The sequence below is a fragment of the Nerophis lumbriciformis genome, linkage group LG38 (assembly GCF_033978685.3).
Source record: "Nerophis lumbriciformis linkage group LG38, RoL_Nlum_v2.1, whole genome shotgun sequence".
Classification (NCBI taxonomy): Eukaryota; Metazoa; Chordata; class Actinopteri; order Syngnathiformes; family Syngnathidae; genus Nerophis; species Nerophis lumbriciformis.
In genome coordinates, this window is record NC_084585.2 from 16711516 (window position 1) to 16736883 (window position 25368).

Genomic DNA, 25368 nt, shown 5'->3' on the forward strand with positions numbered 1-25368 from the left:
ACATTATGTATTATTCTAATTGATCTTTTTTGTAACACCGTTAATGAATGAAGTGTACTTTTGTAATTATTTCCCCATATTTCTGCACAATAACTCAGATATGGTAACACTAGTGAGCAGTAGAGAATATGAAGTGATTTTTTGTCTAGAACATGTTTTGCTTTATTCATTATTGACGTGTTTCTTGCTACTTTATGTTGTATATTTTTTACGTGAGATTTCCAGTTCAATTTATCATCAATCATTATACCTAGAAATTTGGTTTCATTTACTCTTTCAATTTCTATTCCGTCTATTTGTATTTGTGTTTGACTTTCTCTTCTACTGTTACCAAATAGCATTATTTTAGTTTTACTGAGATTCAACAATAGTCTGTTTTTGTCAAACCATCTTTTTAATTTGTTAATTTCTTCTGTTATTATTTGTAGTATCTTCTGTGTGTTCTCTCCTGAACAAAACGCTGTTGTATCATCCGCAAATAATACTAACTTTAAATCTTTTGTAACTTTACAAATGTCGTTTATATATAGATTGAATAATTTAGGTCCTAGTATTGATCCCTGAGGTACACCACAGGATATATTTAGCGTTGTAGAGGTGTGTTCGCCTACCTTCACGTATTGTTTCCTGTTCATTAGATAACTTCTTATCCAGTTTAAGACTAACCCTCTGATGCCATATCGTTCTAGTTTTTTGATTAAAATATTGTGATTAATTGTGTCAAATGCTTTAGTTAGATCCATAAAAACTGCTGCCGCACATTTTTTATTATCTATAGCATTGGTAATTTCTTCTGTAATTTCAATTAAAGTCATCGAAGTTGAAACATTAGCTCTGTATCCATATTGATCTCTGTATCCATATTGATTTTCTTCGAGTATTCTATTTTTATTTATGAAACTCTCTAATCTGTTATTGAACAGTTTTTCAATGATTTTAGAAAATTGTGGAAGTAAGGAAACAGGTCTATAGTTTGTAAATTGATGTTTGTCGCCAGTCTTGTAAATTGGTGCAACTTTAGCTATTTTCATTTTGTTTGGAAATGTACCTGTTTGAAATGATAGGTTACTAATATACATTAATGGTCCTGCGATCTCTTCAATAACCTTTTTTATCGTTTCCATATCAATTTCATTACAATCAGTTGAAGTCTTGGATTTACATTTTTTCACGATTGTAACTATTTCCTCCTGTGTCACATTACTGAGGAACATGGAGTTGGGATTTCGCTCTATGGTATCATTATAGTCCTCAATTATTGGCTGCGATGCGTGATCCCCACCGAACGTCGCCGCCATCTGTTGTGGCTCCGTCATGCAGCGAAACATTGCGGACTTTTACGACATTTTACGAATCCGTGCATAATCATGAAATAAAGTGAACATTGACGTAAACACGTCTCGAGCTTTGCTGTCCATCAATACCCACAGGCGGACGCATTGACTTGATTTGACTCGTGAAATAGACAGTTTTGCCTTGCAGAACGACCACTTTATTTTCTTTGTAGCAAGCAACAACACAACAATAACATAATCCCTGGCGAGCGTTGTGGACACACATCAGCTGGTATTTGACAGAGGACCTCAATGCGCACATTGCTACCTGAGAATATGCCTGTATGGGATTCCTTACCTCCAGAATCAGCATTTGGGTCAGAAAGGTGAAGTTACATCTGAAAACCTTTGACAAGTAGACTTCATGTCTTCATTAAGACGTTTTAAAGTGTCAAAATACGATCTGCCTTGAAGACGGCCTATTTTATTTGGCAAGTAAACTGGTCCATTTTTTTGTGTTTGTGCATGACTTCCTGTCCAACACAGGCACATTTTAGCTGAATTGATCAGCCGTGATCAAAGCTCTGCTTATATTTAGCGCATGGATCCGGAATGGGAATGACATGGTGGTGCCGTACGGCAGGCTGTAGAAAACGACACATTGACTTGACTAAAAACGGAAAGAGTCTGCCTGCGTGGCGGTTACACAACGCATACGTAACGCATCCTGTGGTAATCAGGGGTCAAGATGCAAAGAAGGGAGACCTCTGCCAGCACAACAAAGACGGCCTGCAAGACCTACCATACCATCCATCCATCCATCCATTTTCTACCGCTTATTCCCTTTGGGGTCGCGGGGGGCGCTGGAGCCTATCTCAGCTACAATCGGGCGGAAGGCGGGGTACACCCTGGACAAGTCGCCACCTCATCGCAGGGCCAACACAGATAGACAGACAACATTCACACTCACATTCACACCAATACCATACCAACTTTATTTATAAAGCCCTTTAAAAAACAACCACAGTTGAAGAACAAAGGGCTGTACACCATAAAGAAATACAGGCAAAGCAAAGACTAAAAAAATAACATTTAAAACAGAAGTAAAATACACATTGAAAAAGCAAATACAAATGATTCTAAGAACAATTTGTTAGATAAAAAGCAGTTAAAAAGTTTAAAAAGTGAAAAACAGTTTAAAGTCTCATGCTGGGTTAAAAGCCAGTGAATAAAAATGGGTTTTAAGAAGGTTCTTAAAAGTAGTCAAAGAAGGGGCCTGTCTCACATGGAGAGGGAGATCGTTCCAGAGTTTGGAACGCGCAACAGAGAAGGCCCTGTCCCCTCGAAGCTTGCGCTTTGATTTGGGTACCTCCAGGATCAGCTGATCAGCTGACCTCAGGGACCGGGTGGGGGCATAGAGGTGGAAAAGCTCAGGGAGGTAAGGTGAGGCAAGACCACGTAAGGATTTAAAAACGAGTAAAATAATTTTAAAATGGACTCTAAAAGACACAGGCAGCCAGTGGAGGGAGGCTAAAACAGGAGTAATGTGCTCTCTTTTTCTTGTGTTTGTTAAAAGTCGGGCAGCTGCATTTTGGACCAGCTGCAGACGTGAGAGGGAGGATTGACTAATTCCCAAATACAAAGAGTTACAGTAATCCAGCCGAGATGTGATAAAGGCATGGATTACTGTCTCAAACTGTTGCCGAGAAAGAAGGTTTTTAACCTTGGCCAGCTGACGTAAATAAAAAAAGCTGGCTTTCACCACTGTGCCAATCTGACGGTCCAATTTAAAATCACTGTCAATACGAAAGCCCAGGTTGGTGACCATGGGCTTAACGTGCAAAGCCAAGGGGCCAAAGTCAACAGGGGGGAGCTCACAGGTACCACGAGGTCCAAACACTATTACTTGTGTCTTCTTTTCATTGAAATTTAAGAAATTTAGGGCCATCCAGGCCTTGATATCATCAAGACAAGCAAGTAGTGGCTGCACTGAAGAGGCATGATTTCTCTTTAACGGAAAATAAATTTGTGTGTCATCAGCATAACAATGAAAATAGATTTCATGCTTTCTTAGGATTGAGCCCAGGGGAAGTAAATAAATAGAAAAGAGCAGTAGTCCTAAAACTGAGCCCTGTGGGACCCCACATGTCAAGGGAGCAACAGAGGATTCCGAACCAGCAACATTTACAGAGAAGGTCCTGTTTGTCAAATATGGCCTCTGCAAGAATGACTACTGCTGTGCTGGCAGAAGGGTTTCTTTGTAGCATCTTAACATCTGTCATCTATTGCACCACATCAGAGCAAAATAATATTGTCGGGGCATATGTAAGATAAATAGTTTGGGTTCGGCACCAAGCGCTCAGACTAGATCTGTCCCATCTAAGTCTGTGAGAGTGAACTGATAAAGCCTGCTTGGATGAGAGGCGAAACATCTTCTAAAGCAAACTGAACAGTCTAGTTGTGATCGATTCAAAGCCCGGAGAATGTCCCTTTACTGTGTTGCCTGTTCTATTATTTTTCTTAAGAATACACTACAGTGCATGGTGGTCTTATTTGTGGTTATTTTACCCCAAATTCTGACCCTACAATTCAGATTGACTTGAAATTTCTCGCACAGTTCAATGTGCTCTTCACAACAAACTCATAGTTACTTTGGAGTGTCTGACCAAATCAAAACATTTGGTACGCACATTTAGGAGATTATTAAGCACATGTAAGTTAAATTTCAGTAAGACTGGTGAAAAGAAACCTGGTCGTTATCAAGCAAAACATATTTGCAGGAAACTTGCAGCAACTAAATATCCGTTAGCTTTTGACCATTTGTCTAACTCGTATTAAACTTGATATCTGTAATACTTATATGCCAGCATGTCTTCCAAAGTATTTTGACCACAACCCATAGGGGGCGACAAAAAATAGGTTATCCATCCCGTTAGTACAGGCGTGTCCAAAGTGCGGTCCGGTGGCCAATTGCGACCCACAGCTCATTTTCTATTGGCCCGCGAAACATTCGAAAGACCAAATAAACAAATCAAACAACAGCAACAAAAAAAAAAAAAAAAAAAAAAAATACAACTGGCCCAAATCCTTACTAAAATGGTACCTACAAAACAAAATGGCCGCAGACCTGTGCGTCCTACTGTACACTAGGTAAGGTTGTATTTTTGCCTCATCCTTCACTTTAAGCGTAAGGGAAGAATGCGTGAAGAATCCATTACCGACCTGATAAGTTCGAAAGAGATAATACAGTATCATCTGCCCACAGATGCTACCTGGTTGTCAGGTAAAGGTGGTGACAAACCCCAAGATGCAGAGATGGCAGGCTTGGTGCAGGAAAACATGATTTCATGTCCAAAATTCAGGAAAAACACAAACCAGGAACAGGCAAACTGGAAACAGGGAACAGGAAATGAAGAACTAGAAGACAGCAAGCTGCAAACAGCTATCAGAATACAGGATACAGCAAACAGTCCACAGCATACAGCTTACAATACTGCAGCCCTGACTGGAGGGCAAGGCAGGTCTAAAAAGCAGCCAGCTGATTGACACCAGGTGTGGCCAGGTGCCAATCAGCCGCAGCTGAGGGGAAACAGCGCTCAGGGAGACAAGCAGGAAACTGAACAAAAATAAGAGCGCTGACAGGAAATAAAACAAACACAAAGGAAAAACTAAAATATAACCAAACTGTCAGTGACAAGCCTGACACTGGTGGTTGTTTGAGCACAATGCAGCTAATCCTAGATTGTCCAACTCTTTAATGCTTCAGTCACACACAGGATTCTCACAGGATTTCGGCAAAAGTACAACCTTACCTACTGTCTATGGTCTTTGATAATTCATGTGCGTCCTGTCACGATAACGTGTACTAATTTCTGGTAAGATATGGTATGTTTTTGAGTGTACTAAACCCTCAAAAAAGTTTCTGTTGGCTGAATGCTGATATTGGTGAAGGATAATTAGAATAAATTAACTACTTCAAGCGGGTTAGATTAAGATAATACACTAATTTGCTTTGTTGGATTTAAGACAAAGCGAAGATGTCAACGTATTGTTCAGATAAGTTAGCATAATTGATTGATTGACTGACATTTTATTGGTTTTAGTATTTTTAATGTACAAAATGTATCGAAGTGGCCCGCTTCCTTTGCTGGAAAATGTTTGGACACCCCTGCATCAGTACATATCATGTTTACCTGCTTTGTGTATCAATTATCAATATGTAATATTGTCTGTCTCAAGTTTTCAGTGATCACTTCCCTATCTGATTGTGTTATGTGTTTCTTAGAAAACTGCGTCGAATTCGACAAAAAAAATACGTCATCCAATTGGACAGCAGCTGCAAACGCGACCACTCCTGCAACAGAATTCTGGGAGTATGTTTAATTTGATATTGGAATGTTATTTGTCATCATTATTACTCATTGTCTTTTATATTTCAAAATCAATCATAATAGGATACTGGTCATTTGCATTGCAATTCATTTTAATCATGAAATCTAACACTGGCAAAAGAAGCTGGAAAAAATAACGCACAGGAGCCATGCTATTACTACATCCGTTAAAGCTTTTGTTATGCTTTTTAAAAATAAAAAAATATAGGCCGATGTTGCAGAGACCTCTTCGGACTAACTACAGTATTTCCTCACATAGGCGCTAATAATTCTCTCCATCTTGTCAAGTTTTGTGAAGGGAATGTTAACATTTGTCAGTGACTACAACAGTTGATGAAGCAGACCCAACTGGGAAAATTTGCTGGACCTTGTTTTACTCTTGAATTGTTGCAGGGGAGAGGTAGTAAACTGGTATGGGCTTTTTGATAGCCCCCCGGCTAGGTGCCTATGTGTTGAGGTCCTCTCCGGTAAACAAGACGGTTAAGGGGAAAGAGTCCGTATTGTTCTTTGTACACATGCACCAAACAGCAGTTCAGAGTTCCCAGAGTCTGTTAGGGTTACATTGAAGAGCATTCCCACTGATGATTCCATAGTCCAGCTCGGAGACTTCAACAGCCATGTTGGTAACGACTTTGTGACCTAGAGGAGCATCCTTGGGGGCAGAGGCCTCCCCAAATGAAACCTGTGAAGTGGTATTCTATTTGACTCCTGTGCTTCCCTCAGTATGGCCATGAAAAACACCCTGTTTGGACATAAGGATTTTCACAAGTGTCACCAGGACAACCTAAGATCCACATTGGCGTCGTATCATCAGGATGCAAGGTCCTGGCTCTTTCTATCTCTATTAAGTGCTTAATCCTTCCATGATGTATTTTCAAGCCCCTTACAAATGTAATTCTCTTACAGCCACTTGAGCAGATCCGGAGGTTCTTGTTGGGATATTTGTGCAATGAATGTTGTATCCTAGTCCTGTCTGTTTCAAGGTCTGTAACCATGTAGTCTATCAGCTTTTGCCAACTCCAAGGGTATTCTTCCTTTAAAGTAGAGATGTCCGATAGTATTGGACTGCCGATATTATCGGCCGATAAATGCTTTAAAATGTAATATCGGAAATTATCGATATCGTTTTTTTATTATCGGTATCGTTTTTTAAATTTTTTAAATGTTTTTAAAATTTTTATTTATTTATTAATTCAACATAAAAAACACAAGATACACTTACAATTAGTGCACCAACCCAAAAAACCTCCCTCCCCCATTTACACTAATTCACACAATTGGGTTGTTTCCTTTTGTTATTAATATTCTGGTTCCTACATTATACATCAATATATATCAATACAGTCTGCAAGGGATACAGTCCATAAGCACACATGATTGTGCGTGCTGCTGGTCCACTAATAGTACTAATCTCTAACAGTTATTTTTACTCATTTTCATTCATTACTAGTTTCTATGTAACTGTTTTTATATTGCTTTACTTTCTTTTTTATTCAAGAAAATATTTATTTATTTATTTATCTTATTTTATTTTATTAATTTAAAAAAAAAAGGACCTTATCTTCACCATACCTGGTTGTCCAAATTAGGCATAATAATGTGTTAATTCCACGACTGTATATATCGTATCAGTTGATATCGGTATCGGTAATTAACAGTGACGTGCGGTGAGGTTCATGGCTGGTGAGGCACTGACTTCATCACAGTCAGATTTACAAACATATGAACCCTAAAGAGTATCTTATTCACCATTTGATTGGCAGCAGTTAACAGGTTATGTTTAAAAGCTCATACCAGCATTCTTCCCTGCTTGGCACTCAGCATCAAGGGTTGGAATTGGGGGTTAAATCACCAAAAATGATTCCCGGGCGTGGCGCCGCTGCTGCCCACTGCTCCCCTCACCTCCCAGGGGGTGAACAAGGGGATGGGTCAAATACAGACGGCAAATTTCATTACACCTAGTGTGTGTGTGACAATCATTGGTACTTTAACTTAACTTTAACTTTACACATACAAACTGTAGCACACAAAAAAACACATTTAATAAAAAAAACGTTATTATGGTCTTACCTTTACTTATAAATTAAGTCCATGCGCTGCAACTAAAGCCCTCACTTAAACTTTCCACGTGCAAGATTGAATCTATTTAAAAAAGTGTAACCGAGGGTTTATAAATGTCGCCTACACTGTATGAAACTACAAAATAACAAACACGGAGGCTCCAGTTTACACGAGGACCACTTTATTTACCTTCTTTCAAAAACTTCCGCTCCACTCCGTGTCATCACTTCCGCTCTTAGCGCCTTCAAAATAAGAGCTCAAGGCATATACTGTATAACAGCGCATAACAGGAACTTAACATCACAAAGAGGAAAGCCCATGAAAATAGGTTACAAAAGTTATTTAATAAGAAGCCAAAAAGTGCAAAAACAATAATGTTTGTGTTGGAGGAGTTGTGAATTAGATACACCTGCAGTCTGCAGGTGTACCTAATGTTGTGGCCCTGTAGTCATTCACAACTCCTCCAACACGAACATTATTGTTTTTTCACTTTTTGGCTTCTTATGAAATAACTTTTTTAAATAGATTCAACTTGCACGTGGAAAGTTTAAGTGTGGGCTTTAGTTGATATAACAATTCTACGGCGGGGGTGCAGGAGGCGGGATTACTGGAGCCTCAGCCAGTGCGTCTTTTGCAGCCGTTTTATGATCGCTCAGCACAAGAAATACGTTACACACATACAGTTGTTGACAAAATACACAGTACATTATATACCTCAGCTAACTAAACTATGGAAATGTATAATATAATTCATATAGCAATACAGTCTCACTGCACAGCAGGCCAGCAGTTAGCCGAGTCCGGAATCCATGTTGAGGCACTGAGTGACGTGCCTCAACTGGCTGCTGTTCACCGCACCGTCTCTTCTCAGTATTTGAACGGCAAATGTGAAAATTCAGCGATTTTGAATAAAAATAATCTAAAACTGGTGAAGTTAAATGGAAAATAACTTTATAGTATAATCACTGGATACATATAACAATTTAATTATTTTTTTTTCTTTTTACATTTTTTTTCTTTCCATGATGGCAGGTGAGGCCCCGCCTCACCTGCCTCTAGTGACGTCACTGGTAATTAAAGAGTTGGACAATATCGGAATATCGGATATCGGCAAAAAAACATTATCAGACATCCCTACTTTAAAGGTGCCATATGTAATAATTTCATGTCAAGTCATCATTACATGGCCCTGATACGTCAAAAGGCATTAATAAATAATGTTATTTTCGAATACCTTTATAACTGATAACGGTAGTTCAGCCGGGATATGCTCATTTCAAAATTAGATTTACAGCCCCGAAATATTGTTATTGTTTTCATTTCAATGCCCCACCCTCTACCGTTTGACCAATTAAAAAGTTTGTGAGTGTGTCAAATCCAGGTTGCCAGTTACGCACCGCCCTCTTCGTCAAAATTATTGCCACTGGTAAAGTTACTAAACATGTCAGAGCTTAGTAAATCTAAAAGGCGCCGTTACGATTCTCAACTTATTCATGACAAAGCCAGGAACAAAACCCTGGATTTGTATCGGGGATGCCTTTGAAAGATGGAGACAACTGAAGGCGGAGCAGATTTTTTCATCTGACGCCAAACTTGCTAGTTTCCTCCTTGATGGATAAGTAAGGCATTTGCGTTTTTTTAGAACTTGTAATAAATGGAAATGGACATTTCGTATGTAAACTCTATTGTCCAATACAGTCTATGACCTTGTCTAACAAAGCTAGTATGTTTGTGCAACGAATGCTTAGGAGCGAACCACCACCACACTAGTGTAATGCTTACTTAGCATGCTAGCCCGGTCAATGACACATTGACATATATGCTAACGGGGGAAATATATGCCCGTTAGCCTATATGTCGATGTGTCATTGACCGGGCTAGCATGCTAAGTAAGCATTACCCTTGTGTGATGGTGGTTCGCATGTATGTCGATGTGTATTCCAACTGACAGGGCAAAATATATTATCGACAAATAAAACCTATGTGGATATGGGTAGTGTCCGTGCCTATTTTGTTCTCAATATGCTGATACACTGAGGAAATGGGTTCCAACATTAGCACGGCTAATTGCGGTTTCTGGTACTGTATGTGCATCAGTCAAATATGAGGTGGTATTTGCTTGGCACAATATACTGCATTAAATGTAATGATTTTCTACTTTGTGCCTTGACATGGTAGTAGGCTATATGATTTATGCATAACGTGGTTTTTGCGTAACGTAGGTTGGCTCATAGAATTGCACTCTGCACTGAAAGATGGTGATGTGCGTACATGGAAGAGAATGTAGTGCGTCAGGTTGGATGCAACATGGAGTTATTCTGAACGAAATGTGGCGGTAATTTTACTGTTTGCCTTGACTTGCCATCAAAGTAGGCGTATGCGATAATAATAATATATTATTATTTATAATTATTTCGATGGTGGTCCGTGCGATCAAACTAAACATTTTAGCAGGTTAATGCCAACAATCTGTCCCGACTCCCGACGAAAATATTGCTGCGTAACTTTACAAATACATTTGGCTAATCAACATCTGTAAAATGTGGCATAATTACTTAGTAAACCATCTTGCAAGACGCATAAACAAGAGAAACCTACAGCGTAGGACTCTTCGATTGCCATTTGAAGTTCCTTGGAGTAGGATTCGGATTTGGCTGCGTATCTGGCAACCTCAGTCATGGAGAGTGGGAGGGTACTACAGAATTTTGACCGTGATTGCAGTACCATTTCTGGCCACATTACTACATATGGCACCTTTAAGTCTGTTCATATTCATCGAGCCATCCATCTATCCATTCATCCATCCATCTTCCGCTTATCTGAGATCAGATTGTGGGGGCTGCAGCCTAAGCTAAGATGGCCAGACTTCCCTCTTGGCCAGACTTCCCTCTCCCTGGACACTTCGTCCAGCACCTCCTCGCGGAGACATTGTCTATCCAACGTGTCCTAGGTTTTCCCTGTGGCCTCCTACAGGTTGGACATGTCCTAAACACCTCCCCAGGGAGGCCGAACCAAATTATCTGGCTTCTCTTGATGTGGAGGAGCAGCAGCTTTACGCTGAGCCCCTCCTGAATGACAAAGCTGTTTACCCTATCACTTAGTAACAGCTTCACCACCCGGACAGGAAAAACTGATTTGGGTCAATTGTACCCGGGATCTTGTACTTTCAGTCATGTTCCTAACCATGTATCTCCAAATATAGATTACATATTGGACCTGCCGGCAAAGAGAGTTAATTCATGTTAGACCCAGCCTCTGTTCCGTTCTGTCCGCTGTTTCTCCACGCCGTCGCAAGGTCATTCCCTTTTAAGCTATTCTCTTCATACTGTAGCAGTCACTGGATGGCTCCAGTGATACATCCAGCTATTAAAGATGTAGCACTTATTGGACGGCACAACTTCACATTATATAATAGATTTATGATAATATTCTGACAGAAATACATTTTAAAATGAAAATATTCTTGCTATAATGTCATATAATTAATGTTATAAGCATCCTAAATTGTTAGCCAAAGCTACTGAAATGATAGTATTCAGAATTAGTTTTTAGTGGAACCCATGCTATGCTATGCCACTTTGAAGCAGGAGTTTGGTTCCAACATTCCATCCCTTTAAAAGTTGGTTGAAAACAAATTAAGTCGAATAACTACCGCAAAGACTAAGTGAAAGTTGACCAACAACTGACACTTGCAGGACTATGTAATTAAACTACCCTTAATACAGTACACAATTTTAAATTAGAAATGTTACCTTAATCTCCGCAGCGATTTACAATAGGTCAGGTTTACTTATTTTCCAACAAATACTTTTGTAAACATACATTTTTCTGACTGAAAATGCACATCCTCGCGTGACTCTGTAGCTGGAAAATCTTTTTTTGTCTGGGAAGCAATCATAAATTAAGCAAGGCCAAGTGCGGCGTGCCAGAGGGGAGATTCAGAGATCAGGGTCCATAATGCGGAGTAATGAACCCGAAGCAGCAAAATAATGACATCTTGGTCCATTAAAGAAACTCCCTCCTGAATGTAACCTCTCCTCCTAGCTTAGCCACTTGGTGCTGTACACCAAAATACCACACACTCATGCAAATAGCATTTCAGGGTCAGCAAAAGTGTTGCAGCACTGTTTATGCAGGACATTGCAACACACAGGCCAATTTTGTGACCTTCACACATGCAGTATAATCTCAAGACAAAGCATAATGGTTTTCGCATGACTTCTGACAAGTCATGTTCAGTATTTGTCAATAAACGTGCACATGACTCATATATACACTATGTCAAGTATTGTAAACAAAGACATACAGTATACGATCTGTGAGGATGAGTGTTACGCTTACGGCCACAGGGAGAGGACTTATCTATCTGTCTTCCTGTCAACGCCTGTATCTAATGTTCCTATGCTGAGCTGAAAGTGAGACAAGGTCGAAAAGAAAACAAAATGACAGAATCGTCCTTTACATTTGCCTCAACTGTCACATTCACCTTTGTATAGTTGAGAAGGTTTTGATACTATCCTTGTGAAGTAGCCAGAGGTCCGATTGCAATGCATTTCGGTCAAACGTAAACAAAAAACATTGCTGTCAGCCTTATTTAGCCCGTCTTTGCTTTGTTTGCGAATAATTTAAATAAAAGAAGTCCTTGACAGAGTACATATCTTTTGTTTTTTTCACCGAATATATAGTATATAGCATAAATCTATTTAGCAATATATCTACACACCCAATTTCCACGCAGAACTAGATGTTAAATGACAACATTTTCAGTAGAATCTACATCTATTCTGTTGTACAAGCTTCTTTAAAGTATTATCTAAATGTATTTTGTATGGCATTGTCCCCTTAAGAAAAGACATACAGTACAGTGATAAAAATTATTCACTGACGTGTGCGGGGACTCACTTCAGACAGCATAACTAATAGTTTTAACCATTTGTAAAAATATATTTTAATCTAGTATCCTTGAGGTATAGCAATATATCTACACACCCCACTGTTCATACAGAGCAGGTTGTGTTAAATTAATATAGTTAACAACCAATAATGATATAGTTCTGTCATAATGCAGGCTGATTTTATTGACCGTGTTTGTGTTTTAAGGAGACGAGTCCTGGGTATTTCCAAGGGGATTGAAGAGATTGGGAGCCTGAGGTGGGAGCTTGCCTTGTGTCTCCTATTGGCGTGGATCTTGTGCTATTTCTGTGTTTGGAAAGGAGTGAGATCCACTGGAAAGGTAACACTCCCTTACTCTATTGGCGTTAGTGCATTTGAGTACATTCAAATTATCACTGTTCAGTCACAAAACATATTGAGCTGAGTAATAATACACAAATATTTGATCTAAAATCAATCAATGACTGGTATACCTTTGACCTCAGCTAATTATGATGCAATAATCTCTGCCCTAGAATCATCAACATAAAAAAAAAAGATTATTTTTTGCCTTTATGGCATATGATTTTTGTCACTTTTTGCTCTTTTATTATCAAATTGATATTGCAATGTATTGGACAAGCATTAACCCTCACTTCTCTTTTTGACAGGTAGTTTATTTTACAGCCACATTCCCCTATGTAATGTTGGTTGTTCTGTTGGCTCGTGGACTCACTTTGCCTGGTGCCATGAAAGGCATCATTTTCTACCTCTATCCTGACCCGAAAAGGTTGGTGGACCCTCAAGTAAGTAATAAAGCGCCTCGTCTAAAAATTAACCATGACGAGAGGTGCTAAATCAGCCGCATCTATGAATTTGTCTTATAGTTTGTTTGCTCAATTGAGAGTTTATATTGGGATCTCTTTCATGTTTACTCAGGTTTGGATGGATGCAGGAGCACAAGTCCTTTTCTCTTTTGGGATTTGTCAGGGAAGTTTGACATCTCTGGGAAGTTATAATGAGTTTAATAATAATTGCTACAAGTGAGTATTCTCTTTCACATTTTAGCCAACAAAACATATAGATGCTTGACAACGTGCTGTTAAATGGACTGTAAATGCTCCAATTAATACCTTTAACAGGCCAAGACTGGTTTTGTCGCCGGGTGTGTTGTCTACAAAAACAAATAAATGCAGTATTCTCTAAGTAGCGATGGTGTAGTGGATGCCAGCTTGTGTGGTTGGCTGTGCGAAAAATCAATCCCCTGAGGCCTTTAGAGCTGGGTTGAACAATTTGCATTAACAACATTTAAATTAACTGCTGTGAAGTAAAGCTGTAAAGATTTCTTTGCGTTGTCATCAAGAATCGATAGTAAAATAGACGCTTAATAGACGGTGACGTCGTCGCTTGTGTTTTTCCGACAGAAATTAATATGCACGAGTCAGGGCGAAATGTGACCGACAGCAACCAAAAAAGAATGAGAACATTTCACCATAAACACGCTAAAGATAACTTGCTCAGTTTGCAAAGAGGACTTTGCTTTTCGTGGTAGTACGGCATTTTAAACAGAGTCATGTCGGACAGAAGGAGGATGCGATCTACGACTCTCTCTGCTAAGCTAGTTGAGTTGTTAGCTAGCCAGCTGACAACAGAGAGACACAGTTGTGTGAAAAATAGATTCTACTATAATTTTAGTCAAAGACTGCCAGCTAAACCATGTTTACATACCTGTGTGTAGCTTTCTAAACACTTCATCATCAGTCCTTTTGAAAAAACTCGATGGTTACATTCCTTTGTTTTCATAAAAATGTTATACTTTTTTTTCATTAACACTTTGCTTGGCCTTGCTTTTAAATGGACAACAGATAAATATATATTTTTACATCCAATTAGCAAAACAGTTTCAGTATAATACATATTTATGAATAAGATAGTCATCTTTATTGTGAGTTAGCACATGCCTAAAAATATCTCAAGTTGAATTTTAAAAGCTGATGACTAAACAAGAGCTACTGACTAGATGTACGCTCAACTCAGGGCCGGCGTGGCTCAGTTGGTAAAGCAGGAGTGCCAGCAACTAAAGGGTTCCAGGTTTGATCCCTGCATCCGCCACTCTAGATACTTTACCCACCTGCTCCCGGTGCCACCCACACTGGTTTAAATGTAACTTAGATAATGGGTTTCACTATGTAAAGCGCTTTGAGTCACTAGAGAAAAGCGCTATATAAATATAATTCACTATAATTCACAATTGTTAAGATAGTCGATGACTAGTCAACTATCAAAACATTGCAGCCTTCAGCTCTGACTGTAACTTAATTACCTCCACAAGATGGCAGCCTTTGAAGTATGATGTGTGGTCAGCATCCAACAGCTTTATTTAGCTCTGCATGCACTTTGAAATGTCATGCGTGTTACACTCGTCACACTATTAATTTACAATTAATCCCTCAGGGGCTATTAATGTTGACTGATCAGTTTGCTCTACACTGCTAATACAACATGGGTTCGATTGCTGCCGTGTTGGGTAATGTATACGTGTTAATATGTGACCAAATCATTATTTAAGTTAAAATAACGAGGCTGTTGCATATTATTAGTTTTTTTAAATTTCAGTAATAACAGAGGCTCGCTTCTAATTAACACTTTGTCTTTTTGCGGTTAAAAAAACCCCAACAACAATAATAAAAACCTGGCATAATTAGAGCATTTATGGGACTTGTGGGTGTTTATTGGGGAACGTGTCTTGGGGAGGTTTGTTCTTTAGCCAGTATGTGAAGCTCTATGTTCAGTCGTCCAGTGCTGTTTATAAAAAGACCGGATGTGACCTTCCATATGCAGCTGCTCTGGATGCTGCTTGTACTCCCTCTCCTTTATGACCTAACATCGTGTAACTCACTGGTCAGCCTACTAGGCTGTTTTGGGTTGATTATCAAACATTTTGATTTTATACTTTACATCATATGGATAATAATGTTTTTGTCTGAAAATGTGTTCATGGTTTTATTTAGTTTTTCATGTGAGGGGCAGGCAGTAGAAGATGGATGGATCTTCTTAGTCAAAACTGCCCTCTGGTGGTGGCAGAACTGTAGTACAACACATTGCCTCTGATGACTGGAATAATGTCTGAATAGCTGGAATATGCAATCAAAGTGATAGAAGTATAACAAAACATATTTTTTCCTTCTTTCCATAGGGACACATTTGTTTTGTGTTTGGTAAACGGTGGGTCAAGCTTTGTGGCAGGATTTGCTATCTTCTCGGTTTTGGGGTTTATGTCCTACGAACAAGGGCTGCCGATATCTGAAGTGGCTGCTTCTGGTGAGTAGATGAACTAATATTACAACTGAATATAATAACTGAATATTTTGTGTTATTGCAGGACCTGGCCTGGCATTCATTGCATACCCACGGGCCGTTGCCATGATGCCTTTTCCTCAATTATGGGCCATCTGCTTCTTTGTCATGGTCATCCTTCTGGGTGCTGACACGCAGGTCAGCTCTGAATGAAACATTCATGAATACATTTGCTCTGTGGCTGAGTCTCATTTGTCTCCTTTGGTAGTTTGTGAGCTTGGAGTGCCTGATGACTTCCGTAACAGACATGTTCCCGACTGTTTTCCGGAGGGCTCATCGGCGAGAATTGCTGCTGCTTTGTCTCTGCTCTGTTTGCTTCTTCCTCGGCCTCCTTCTCGTTACTGAGGTGAGAGCTGTTTTTAAATTTTTACAATTAATTTGGCAAAGTTCGTGGTTATGACCTATGACCTATCTACACTTCCTGCAGGGTGGCTTGTATTTCCTCCAGCTTTTCGATCATTACGTTTGCAGTGGCAACAACCTTCTCCTCCTTTCAGTGTGTCAGTCCATTGCCATTGGATGGATATATGGTGAGTCATTTGTGTAATCCCTGCTGAATGATTTTGTGTTGTGTTTGTTGTGATAATGATGGACAGGAGACTTGAGCAATGTTATGGACACTTAGGGATGGGAATTGAAAACCTGTTCTTGTTCAGAACCGGTTCCCAGTGTATGAATTCCTTAAAATCGCTTGCCATTTCGTTTAGCGGTTCTCTTATTGGTTCTTCCGGTTGGGGATGACGTCATTATGCAACTTGCGTGGTGACGCCAGCAACATGGCGTGTTCTTGGACAGAAAAATCTCAATGAAGTTTGCCAACGTTTTACTAAAAAAGACCACAACAGCGCTACTTTTGATAATTCCAAAGTTGCTATTTCATCAAGAGGAGAACATATGAGCAATAAAAGCTGAAATATTTGAACATACAGCATGCAATGAATGTCGCATTTTTGAACTGCGCCGACCTCATCCCGGGCAGAAGCATTCATCTAATGTCAGTGGTGTGCCATCAGGGCCAGCAAGGCCTTCTATGCTGGCCTAACTAGGGTTGCAAAATTCCGGGAATATTCAAAGTTGGAAACTTTCCATGGGAATTAACTGGAATATATGGGAATTAACGGGAATTAATGGAAAATTAATGGGAATAAACATTGAATGCAACATGCTACATCTTGCAGCATGATTATTAGCTAAAACAACCTGATTTAATGCAAATAGAGTTGAATTTCAACCCTGCACGGTGCATTCCTCCATCACATGAGCAGTGCATTCTTCCATCACATGCACTGATAATTCCCAGCATGCTACACACTACAGCAGGGCTATTGAGGCCACACTAGTATTTGAGCCCAAGGACTTCACCCAGTCAGGTAAGTTTTGATGATATTACTGGGGTAAATAAATTTGATCTATGGTATTTCAGTTTAATAGAGGTGTAATTTATTGTTACTGTATGACTGTAGACTACTCCAGCAGACTTCCACTCAAGCTAGCTAGCTGTTCCTGTACTTGTTAAATGATTTTGGGGCCAGTATCTCTAGCTAGCTAGGTTTATGTACCACCACAGTCTCATAATGAACCAAAAATATTTCTCCGTTAGCCTTGGTGCAAATTTTCTCTATGTTAAATCCCATTAATTTATGCTAACAACGTTAGCAATCTGAATTTACCTTTTTTGTGATCTGTAAAGTTCAACTAGCAAACAATAAATCAAAACATTTAGTTTCCTCTGCCTTCAGTTCTGCTAGCCTTTCTGTTGTCATACAAGAATGTAGGTTATAGTTTGATTTAGCATGCTAATTGAGTGTTCATTTATTCATCTATCCTATTTTTATTCATTTGTCCATCGGTATAATATTTTTAAAGACTACTCCAATTGTTTAGCTGACTATTTATATCTGTGTGTGGCATTACATTAGTGTTTTACAAGCTTCTCATCTTATTCTACAGAATATGATGGACGGTGTCCAACTTTGAATAATCAAAAAATGGTCAAAATTTCCAAACTTCCCGAGCTTAACTTCCCGTGGTAAATTTCCGGAAATTTAACGGAAACTTTCTACCCCTTTGCAGTCCTAGGCCTAACATAACCAAAAATCACGATCATAATTAAAGATAGAATTATTTTTTATTTTCCCTAAATAGCTAAAAGTATTTATATTCTCTTCGTGACATATTATGCTTGTTCCAGTGCTGTTGTTTTGGTTTGTATCCAATCAGGATTCAGCTAGCTTATGTTGCCATGCTGTACAAAATCTGCCAGAGGCCTTCAGAATCCATGCACTGTAATCGATCGGGGACATACAGTGATAAACAGTTGCGATAGCCAATCAGATGATGAGTTGTTATCAGTAAGGCCTTCTGGCATGCCTAAGGCTGAATGTGACATTTACGCATCCTGTGATTGGATACTCATCGGGACTGTTAGCGGATGAATTAGAGAACACATAGAGTTGATAGACAGGTGCGATAGCCAATCAGATCACAATAGCCTATATTAGTAGCCTGATGTTAACGAGACTGTGATTGGATACACACTTGTCATTCCAAAGTGAGTATCCATTCACAAGTTTCAATTTAGCAGGATATGGGAAGTGTTGCGTCGTAGCCAGACCGGGATAGCAGAGAAGGAGAACAAAACGTATATATATATATATATATATATATTTGCAAGGCCATTTTCGAGAAGGATATTTAAAGAGAAATCTTGTGAGACGATGTCGGCCAACTCCGGAAGCTGTTCTAGCGATGAAATCCTCGCCATTTCCACTCGAATAAGTCGGCGATGAGGGCTACTGGCTTATACTGCGTCGAATGGGTTCTACTAATTGTGAGTTCAAATATTTTATTTTTTCACGTTTAATATATTTTTTACAATTTTAATTTTGACAGTAACACATAAGATATGTTTTAATTGCTGATGCGTTTTAATTGATTTTTAAATGCGCCAGAAAATGACCCGTTTTGTACACTGTTAATGTGATTCATTGACCAGTAGGGCGTAAACGTATTTCTGTATAGTATTTCTCCAGCAATGGTCATGTGGTGACATCAATTATGGTATTTTGAGAGGTAATCTTTGAAGTCTGACATCACTCAAGGCCTAGGTGGAAAACGCACGGCCCAGCACTGTCTAATGCACTGTAAATACAACATGTACAATCACCGCTGATAATGTTAGTTCTATTACCCGTTAAATGGAAATGAATGCCTTTTTGTTTGGATGAGTATGAGGAGACATATGCTCCTTCGGCAAGTGAATGTTCAATTGTAGTCAGAGTAAAGTTGCTTGTTTTCCTCCAACCACGATTTTTCTCAGTCATTATATTACATAGGTGAAACTCATAAAATTAGAATATCGTGTAAAAGTCCATTCATGTCAGTATTCAACTTCAAATGTGAAGCTAATATGTGATAATAACTCATTACATGCAAAGTGACATATGTCAAGCCTCTATTTCATACAACTTTGATGATCATGGCTTACAGTTTAAAAAAAATATTATAAGCTCTAAGCAATAAACATCAACATTATATCAAAAGAAGGTTCAAAATATCTCATGTTGCATGCATTGAGCTTATGTCATTATATTAGTTTCACCTTGTAAATCTAAACAAACATTTGCACTGTATATTGCATGGTATATTTTCTAGGTAAATGGCAAAGATTATTTTTAAATGTTACGAAATGTTCCATTCTTGTGTAATTTCCACATGTTTTATTTTGTTAAATTGTACAGATTTGTTGTTTTTAATCTATGTTTTATGCAATGTGCCTCTTAAGACCTCACTGTTGGCTTTCTAAGGTCATGTTGTCTCTAAACTAAACTAAATTGATGCTAATCCATCATATTTCTATTTATTTTTCCAAATAAGAATCAAAAAGGGAGCCGATAAAGAACCAAATTGTTTACCAGAATCAAAAGTGGAATCGGAAACAGAAAAATCTTATCAATTCCCATCCCTATGGACACTGTTTACTTCCTGATGCGGAACGGAATGTGCTCCAGTCAGTACAATGAGGCTCTTTGTAGTAGAGATGAGACGTTCGCAAACGAGTCACGTCTTTTGAACGGCTCTTTTAAGTGAACAACGAAAACAGATTCCCAGTTGCGAGCCGTTTTTAATGTACATACAGCTATAGCGTCAGCAATTACAAAATTAATCATACTCGAAGGAAACTTAGCTGTATTTGGATTCAGTTTTGTTAGATAAAAAAATAAATAAAATATATATATATATAAAAGTGTGTGTGTGTGTGTGTGTGTGTGTGTGTGTGTGTGTGTGTGTGTGTGTGTGTGTGTGTGAGTACATATATACATATTTTAGGACTGGACAGCTGGCAAAAATAATAATCACGATTATTTGGATTGATATTGTAATCCGATTATTAATTAATTTGAAAATATGAATATTTATTGTACCACCAAAACTCAACCTTAAATACAGTTATAAAAAACGGATTAGTAACGAATAAAACACAGGTAAAAAAATAATAATAATAGTAATAACTAAATAATTGTTTTATTATATATAATTTAAATAACAATAGCAAGACAGGGTTTCCCCTCAACTGCCAAGATACCTATGGCAGTGGGGGCGTGGTTATGACATTATCCACTAATTTGCTATGATATAATTTTCTTTAAAAAGGCTAAAAAAATGTATAAACACAATGAAAACAAATCGGTTATTATGAATTAGCAATAACATATATACACATTTTTTATCGTTTTGCCATATTTTCAGTTGTTGCTGCTTTTTGTACAATGTACTTAGTTGAGATTTGTTCAAGTGTTTCAAGACCTTTAAAAAAATGAAAAACAACTACCAAAAAATCTAGCGTCTTCTTCTGGTGTTATTATAAAATGTAGTCGTGTTTAGACACTCTTAACTTCTGTCCCTCGATGTCCCTGACTAAAGAGACTAGCTGCAGCGAGCCTGACGTTGCTTGGCGCTGTTGCTCGAGTTGGACTTTCTCTTCTTACAAGCTGCCACTGTCCTCTTAATATTTGCACATTTTGTAGATGACTATCCACGGGTATATCTGGAATAGTACCAGTAGAGTGGAAAAACAAGTTGACTTTATATGCTTATTTGTGTTTCATTGTATCCATTAAACCATTGGTTCTCAACCTTTTTTCAGTGATGTACCCCCTGTGAATTTTTTTTAAATTCAAGTACCCCCTAATCAGAGCAAAGCATTTTTGGTTGAAAACAAGAGATAAAGAAGTAAAATACAGCACTATGTCATCAGTTTCTGATTTATTAAATTGTAGAACAGTGCAAAATACTGCTCATTTGTAGTGGTCTTTCTTGAACTATTTGGAAAAAAAGATAGCTTTTTATTTATATTTATAAAGGATTTTTGAATTGTTGGTATTTTTAGAATATTTAAAAAAAATCTCACGTACCCCTTGGCATACCTTCAAGTAACCCCAGGGGTACGCGTAACCCCATTTGAGAACCACTGCATTAAACCATATCCAATTGTATTTACAATCCGCAAAGTATGTGAAAACACTGTTTAAACATCACAAAATGCCACAAATTCAGTCAGCCATCGTGAATATTGGGCTCTGAATACCTTCGGCTATTTTTAGAGATTGACATCACAGTAGTAACTGTTGTAACTTTTGCGTTATATAGTTCATGTGTGATGATCATTTGATTTATTGCTGATAAATTGATCTATTATTATTTACAGCTAAAAAGAGTTAAAAGGGAATTGATTTGATTTATACATGTATTTGATACTGATTACTTGAGAAACACTGACACTGAATTGAGTTGTTTTCTACTCAATAGCCGAACAAAGGGTTAACTAAAAGACTGCATGTTCCACAATGCATTGCGGCAAAACCGGATGTTAGAAAAGACCGGGAGCAGGTGCATTGTGGTTGTTGAGATTGAGGATTACGAGCCCACAGGTGATGAATGAATGACAGATAACAAGATATAGAGATCGTTTTGTACCGTTTTGTATGCCAATTTTTTCTTATATAAAGTACAACTTTATTACACATTTTCGACGTCCTGTCCAATACTTTGATCGTAGTTAATCTACATTTTTTGGTGCCGAAACCCGGGAAAAGATGAGCGAGGGAGAAGCAAAAGCCGCTGCTCAGATGACAGAAGAGGAACGTAGGACCAAAATGGAAAGAATGAGAAGAAAACGGGGTGCAATCAGAGGTACTACGACACGTCTTTTGAACCAGATAGACGGAGAAATGACCAAGCCAGATCCGGACATTGATCATTTGAGTACTTTATTGGACATGTTGTCCGCGAAGGAGGACAGTCTATTTGAGTTGGACAATGGAATTGAACTGCTCACGGCATTGGATGACTTGGAACACGAGATCGAAAATACGGAGGACTACAAACAACGTGTCATCTCGTATAAGAGCCGCGTGCAGCACATGGTGAAGAAAAAAGAGGATGAAAAACAGCAGCAACAAGCATCACCGCAGCAGAGGGTGAGCGACGCTAACTCGGCCAACTCATTAGCATACAGACACTCTGTAAAGCTACCGAAATTGATTATTGATAAATACAATGGCGATGTCAGTAGATGGCAGGAGTTTTGGAGCCAGTATGAGACTGCTATTCACACGAATGATGCATTGTGCAAACGTGAGAAGTTTACCTACCTGAAAACATACCTAACAGGAACAGCTGCAAAGGCAGTAGCAGGACTTATGCTCACAGATGCTAATTATGACAGTGCTATCACATTATTGAAAAGCAGATTTGGAAGGAAAGATCTGGTGACCAGTGCTCACATGTCAAGGCTGCTGAATCTAACTCCTGTGAAGAAATCCTCTGATGTGCATGCATTAAGGCAGCTATATGATGAATGTGAAATTCAAATTAGGAGCTTAGAGTCACTGGGTGTAGCGTCAGACACTTATGGAAGCCTACTATGCCCAATTTTAATGAAGATGATTCCAGATGACATAGCTCTTGAATATAGCCGTCAGAGGGGAGATGATGATGAATGGAAGGTTGATGAAATAGTCAAATTCCTACAGAAGGAGGTTCAGAGCAGGGAAAGAGCACTGCAAATGACAACGTCATACACCCAGAAAGAACACAAACCAGAAAGTAAGCCATGGAAGCAGTTATGCTCATCCAATGGCACAAAAATGAACAGACCCAGCATGCAATCTGCTGCTGCACTGCATACAGCCAGCCAGAAGACACATAACTGTATATTCTGTGACAGTGCAGAACACATATCTGAGCATTGCCCTACTAACAGCATTCCTGAACGCAAAGAAAAGATCAAGAAAATGGGAAGATGTTTCGTGTGTCTGGGACAGAAACACATTGCAAAAACATGCAAAGTGAAGGATGCATCATGTGAAAAATGTGGAAGGAGGCATCACATTGCTGTGTGCACCGGTGAGAAAAGTGAGGTGCAGCCCCCCAATGTTAAAGAAGTGGCTGTTGTTTCCTCAGTCATTCTTCACTCAGCGAAGATTAAACAAGATGGACAGAACACTGTGCTGCTACAAACCGCTAAGGCATGGGTAGGAGGCCCATTAGGCAGAAAAATGGCTCGCTGTTTACTCGATGGAGGGAGTCAGAGAAGCTTCATCCATGAAAACCTTGTGAAGAGCCTGAACTTACCAGTAATAAGACTAGAGACACTCACTCTTCACACGTTTGGCTCCTCTGTCCCCACAATGTCACAACGCAACACAGTGAAAGTCATATTGGAGAATGTCTGGGACAACCAGCAAAGAATTGAAATTGAGGCCTTAGAAACACCTCAGGTGTGCTCAGCTGTGATGAAAGTTCCCGGTGACCATATTCAACATGAGCTCAAGAAAAAGGGACTACAACTAGCAGACTTCCAAGATAATGATGATGATCCTGAGCTATCTGTCCTGATAGGAGCAGACTACTATTGGCAAATTGTCTCAGGAAGAGTGGAGCGACTGACAGAGACATTAGTTGCACTGGAGAGCACATTTGGATGGTCTGTGCAGGGACCAGTGTGCATGTCAAGTGTCGCTGAGGCAACCTGCATGTTTATTCCACTTGAAGAGGACACACTTGTCTCCAAGCAACTAAGTGCATTCTGGGAAATTGAGTCTCTGGGAATCACAAGTGAAAACACACAGAACCCAGCAGAAGAAATGGCTATGCAGATGTTTGAGAGAACAACAACTTTCAAAGATGGACGATATCACGTGGAGTTGCCATGGAAACCAGACAAAGCAGCGCTCCAAGACAACTACAGAGTTGCTAAAAAACGATTTGAATGTCTGAAGAAAAGACTGAAGAAGGATGTTACATTCTATAGCAGATATAATGAAGTAGTGGAGGACTATTTACAGCAGAACATTGCAGAGGATGTGCCAAAAGACAACGCAAGTACAGACAACGTGAAATACTACTTACCGCACCACGCAGTACTCAGAGAAGACAAAGTGACCACGAAGCTGAGAGTGGTGTTTGATGCGTCGTCTCATGAAGATGGCAGTCCATCCCTCAATGACTGTCTGCTCACAGGACCAAACCTGAATCCAGATCTCCTCAGTGTCCTCATTAAATTCAGAAAAAATGAAATCGCATTTATGTCAGACATAAAAAAGGCTTTCTTGCAGATCTCCATAGTGGAGAAAGACAGAGACGCAGTGAGATTTCTGTGGCTCACAGGCCCACCAAGCGGAGAAGAGGATGGAGAGCTGCGTGTGCTGCGGATGACCAGAGTGGTGTTTGGGGCCTCCCCAAGTCCATTCCTACTCGCAGCTACAATCAGAAAACACCTAAAACAATATGAAACAAAACAACCACAGGTTGTAGAGACACTAAGAGAGTCACTTTACGTCGATGATTTTATTGCAAGCGCACACAGTGTTGAAGAGGCCTACCATGTGACAGCAACTGCAACCCAAATGCTGTCAACCGCAGGCATGGACCTCTGCAAGTGGATGACCAACTCTCATGAGTTGGAGAAGAAATGGAAGGAGGGCACAACAGACCACACACTGGCATCGGAGACACACGGAGCTGTGCTCAAGGTGTTGGGCCTAGTGTGGAGGCCAGAAACAGATGACTTCACCTTTGACCTCAGACCGCTATTGAGCATCTTAAAAGAAAAGAAGAACACAAAGAGAAGTGTTCTGCAGTCAGCTGCACGCATCTATGACCCACTCGGGTTCCTGACACCTTTCACAATCAGAATCAAGTGCATGTTTCAAGAAATGTGGGAGGGAGGACTCTCCTGGGACGAAGAGCTACCACCTGACCTGACTCAAGAATGGCAACAGTGGTGTTCAGAACTGCCCCAGCTACACCAGCTCGCCATACCAAGGTGGTATCAAACAGACATGCAGCCAGAAAATAAACATGCCCTAACACTACATGTGTTCTGCGACGCAAGTGAAAGAGCTTACAGT

General features: G+C 39.3%; 1 protein-coding gene across 1 annotated transcript in view; it reads left to right on the top strand.

The window, feature by feature from the left end:
• The window catches only part of LOC133578227 (sodium- and chloride-dependent GABA transporter 2-like), a 92600-nt gene that overhangs the window by 19392 nt on the left and 47840 nt on the right, over positions 1-25368 (top strand). Inside the window, exons 5-12 of the mRNA XM_061932480.2 lie at positions 5560-5647; positions 12827-12959; positions 13270-13404; positions 13538-13641; positions 15795-15919; positions 15981-16093; positions 16164-16301; positions 16383-16485. Coding sequence (XP_061788464.1) covers positions 5560-5647; positions 12827-12959; positions 13270-13404; positions 13538-13641; positions 15795-15919; positions 15981-16093; positions 16164-16301; positions 16383-16485 — 939 coding nt within the window. The remainder of the gene's footprint in view (positions 1-5559; positions 5648-12826; positions 12960-13269; positions 13405-13537; positions 13642-15794; positions 15920-15980; positions 16094-16163; positions 16302-16382; positions 16486-25368) is intronic.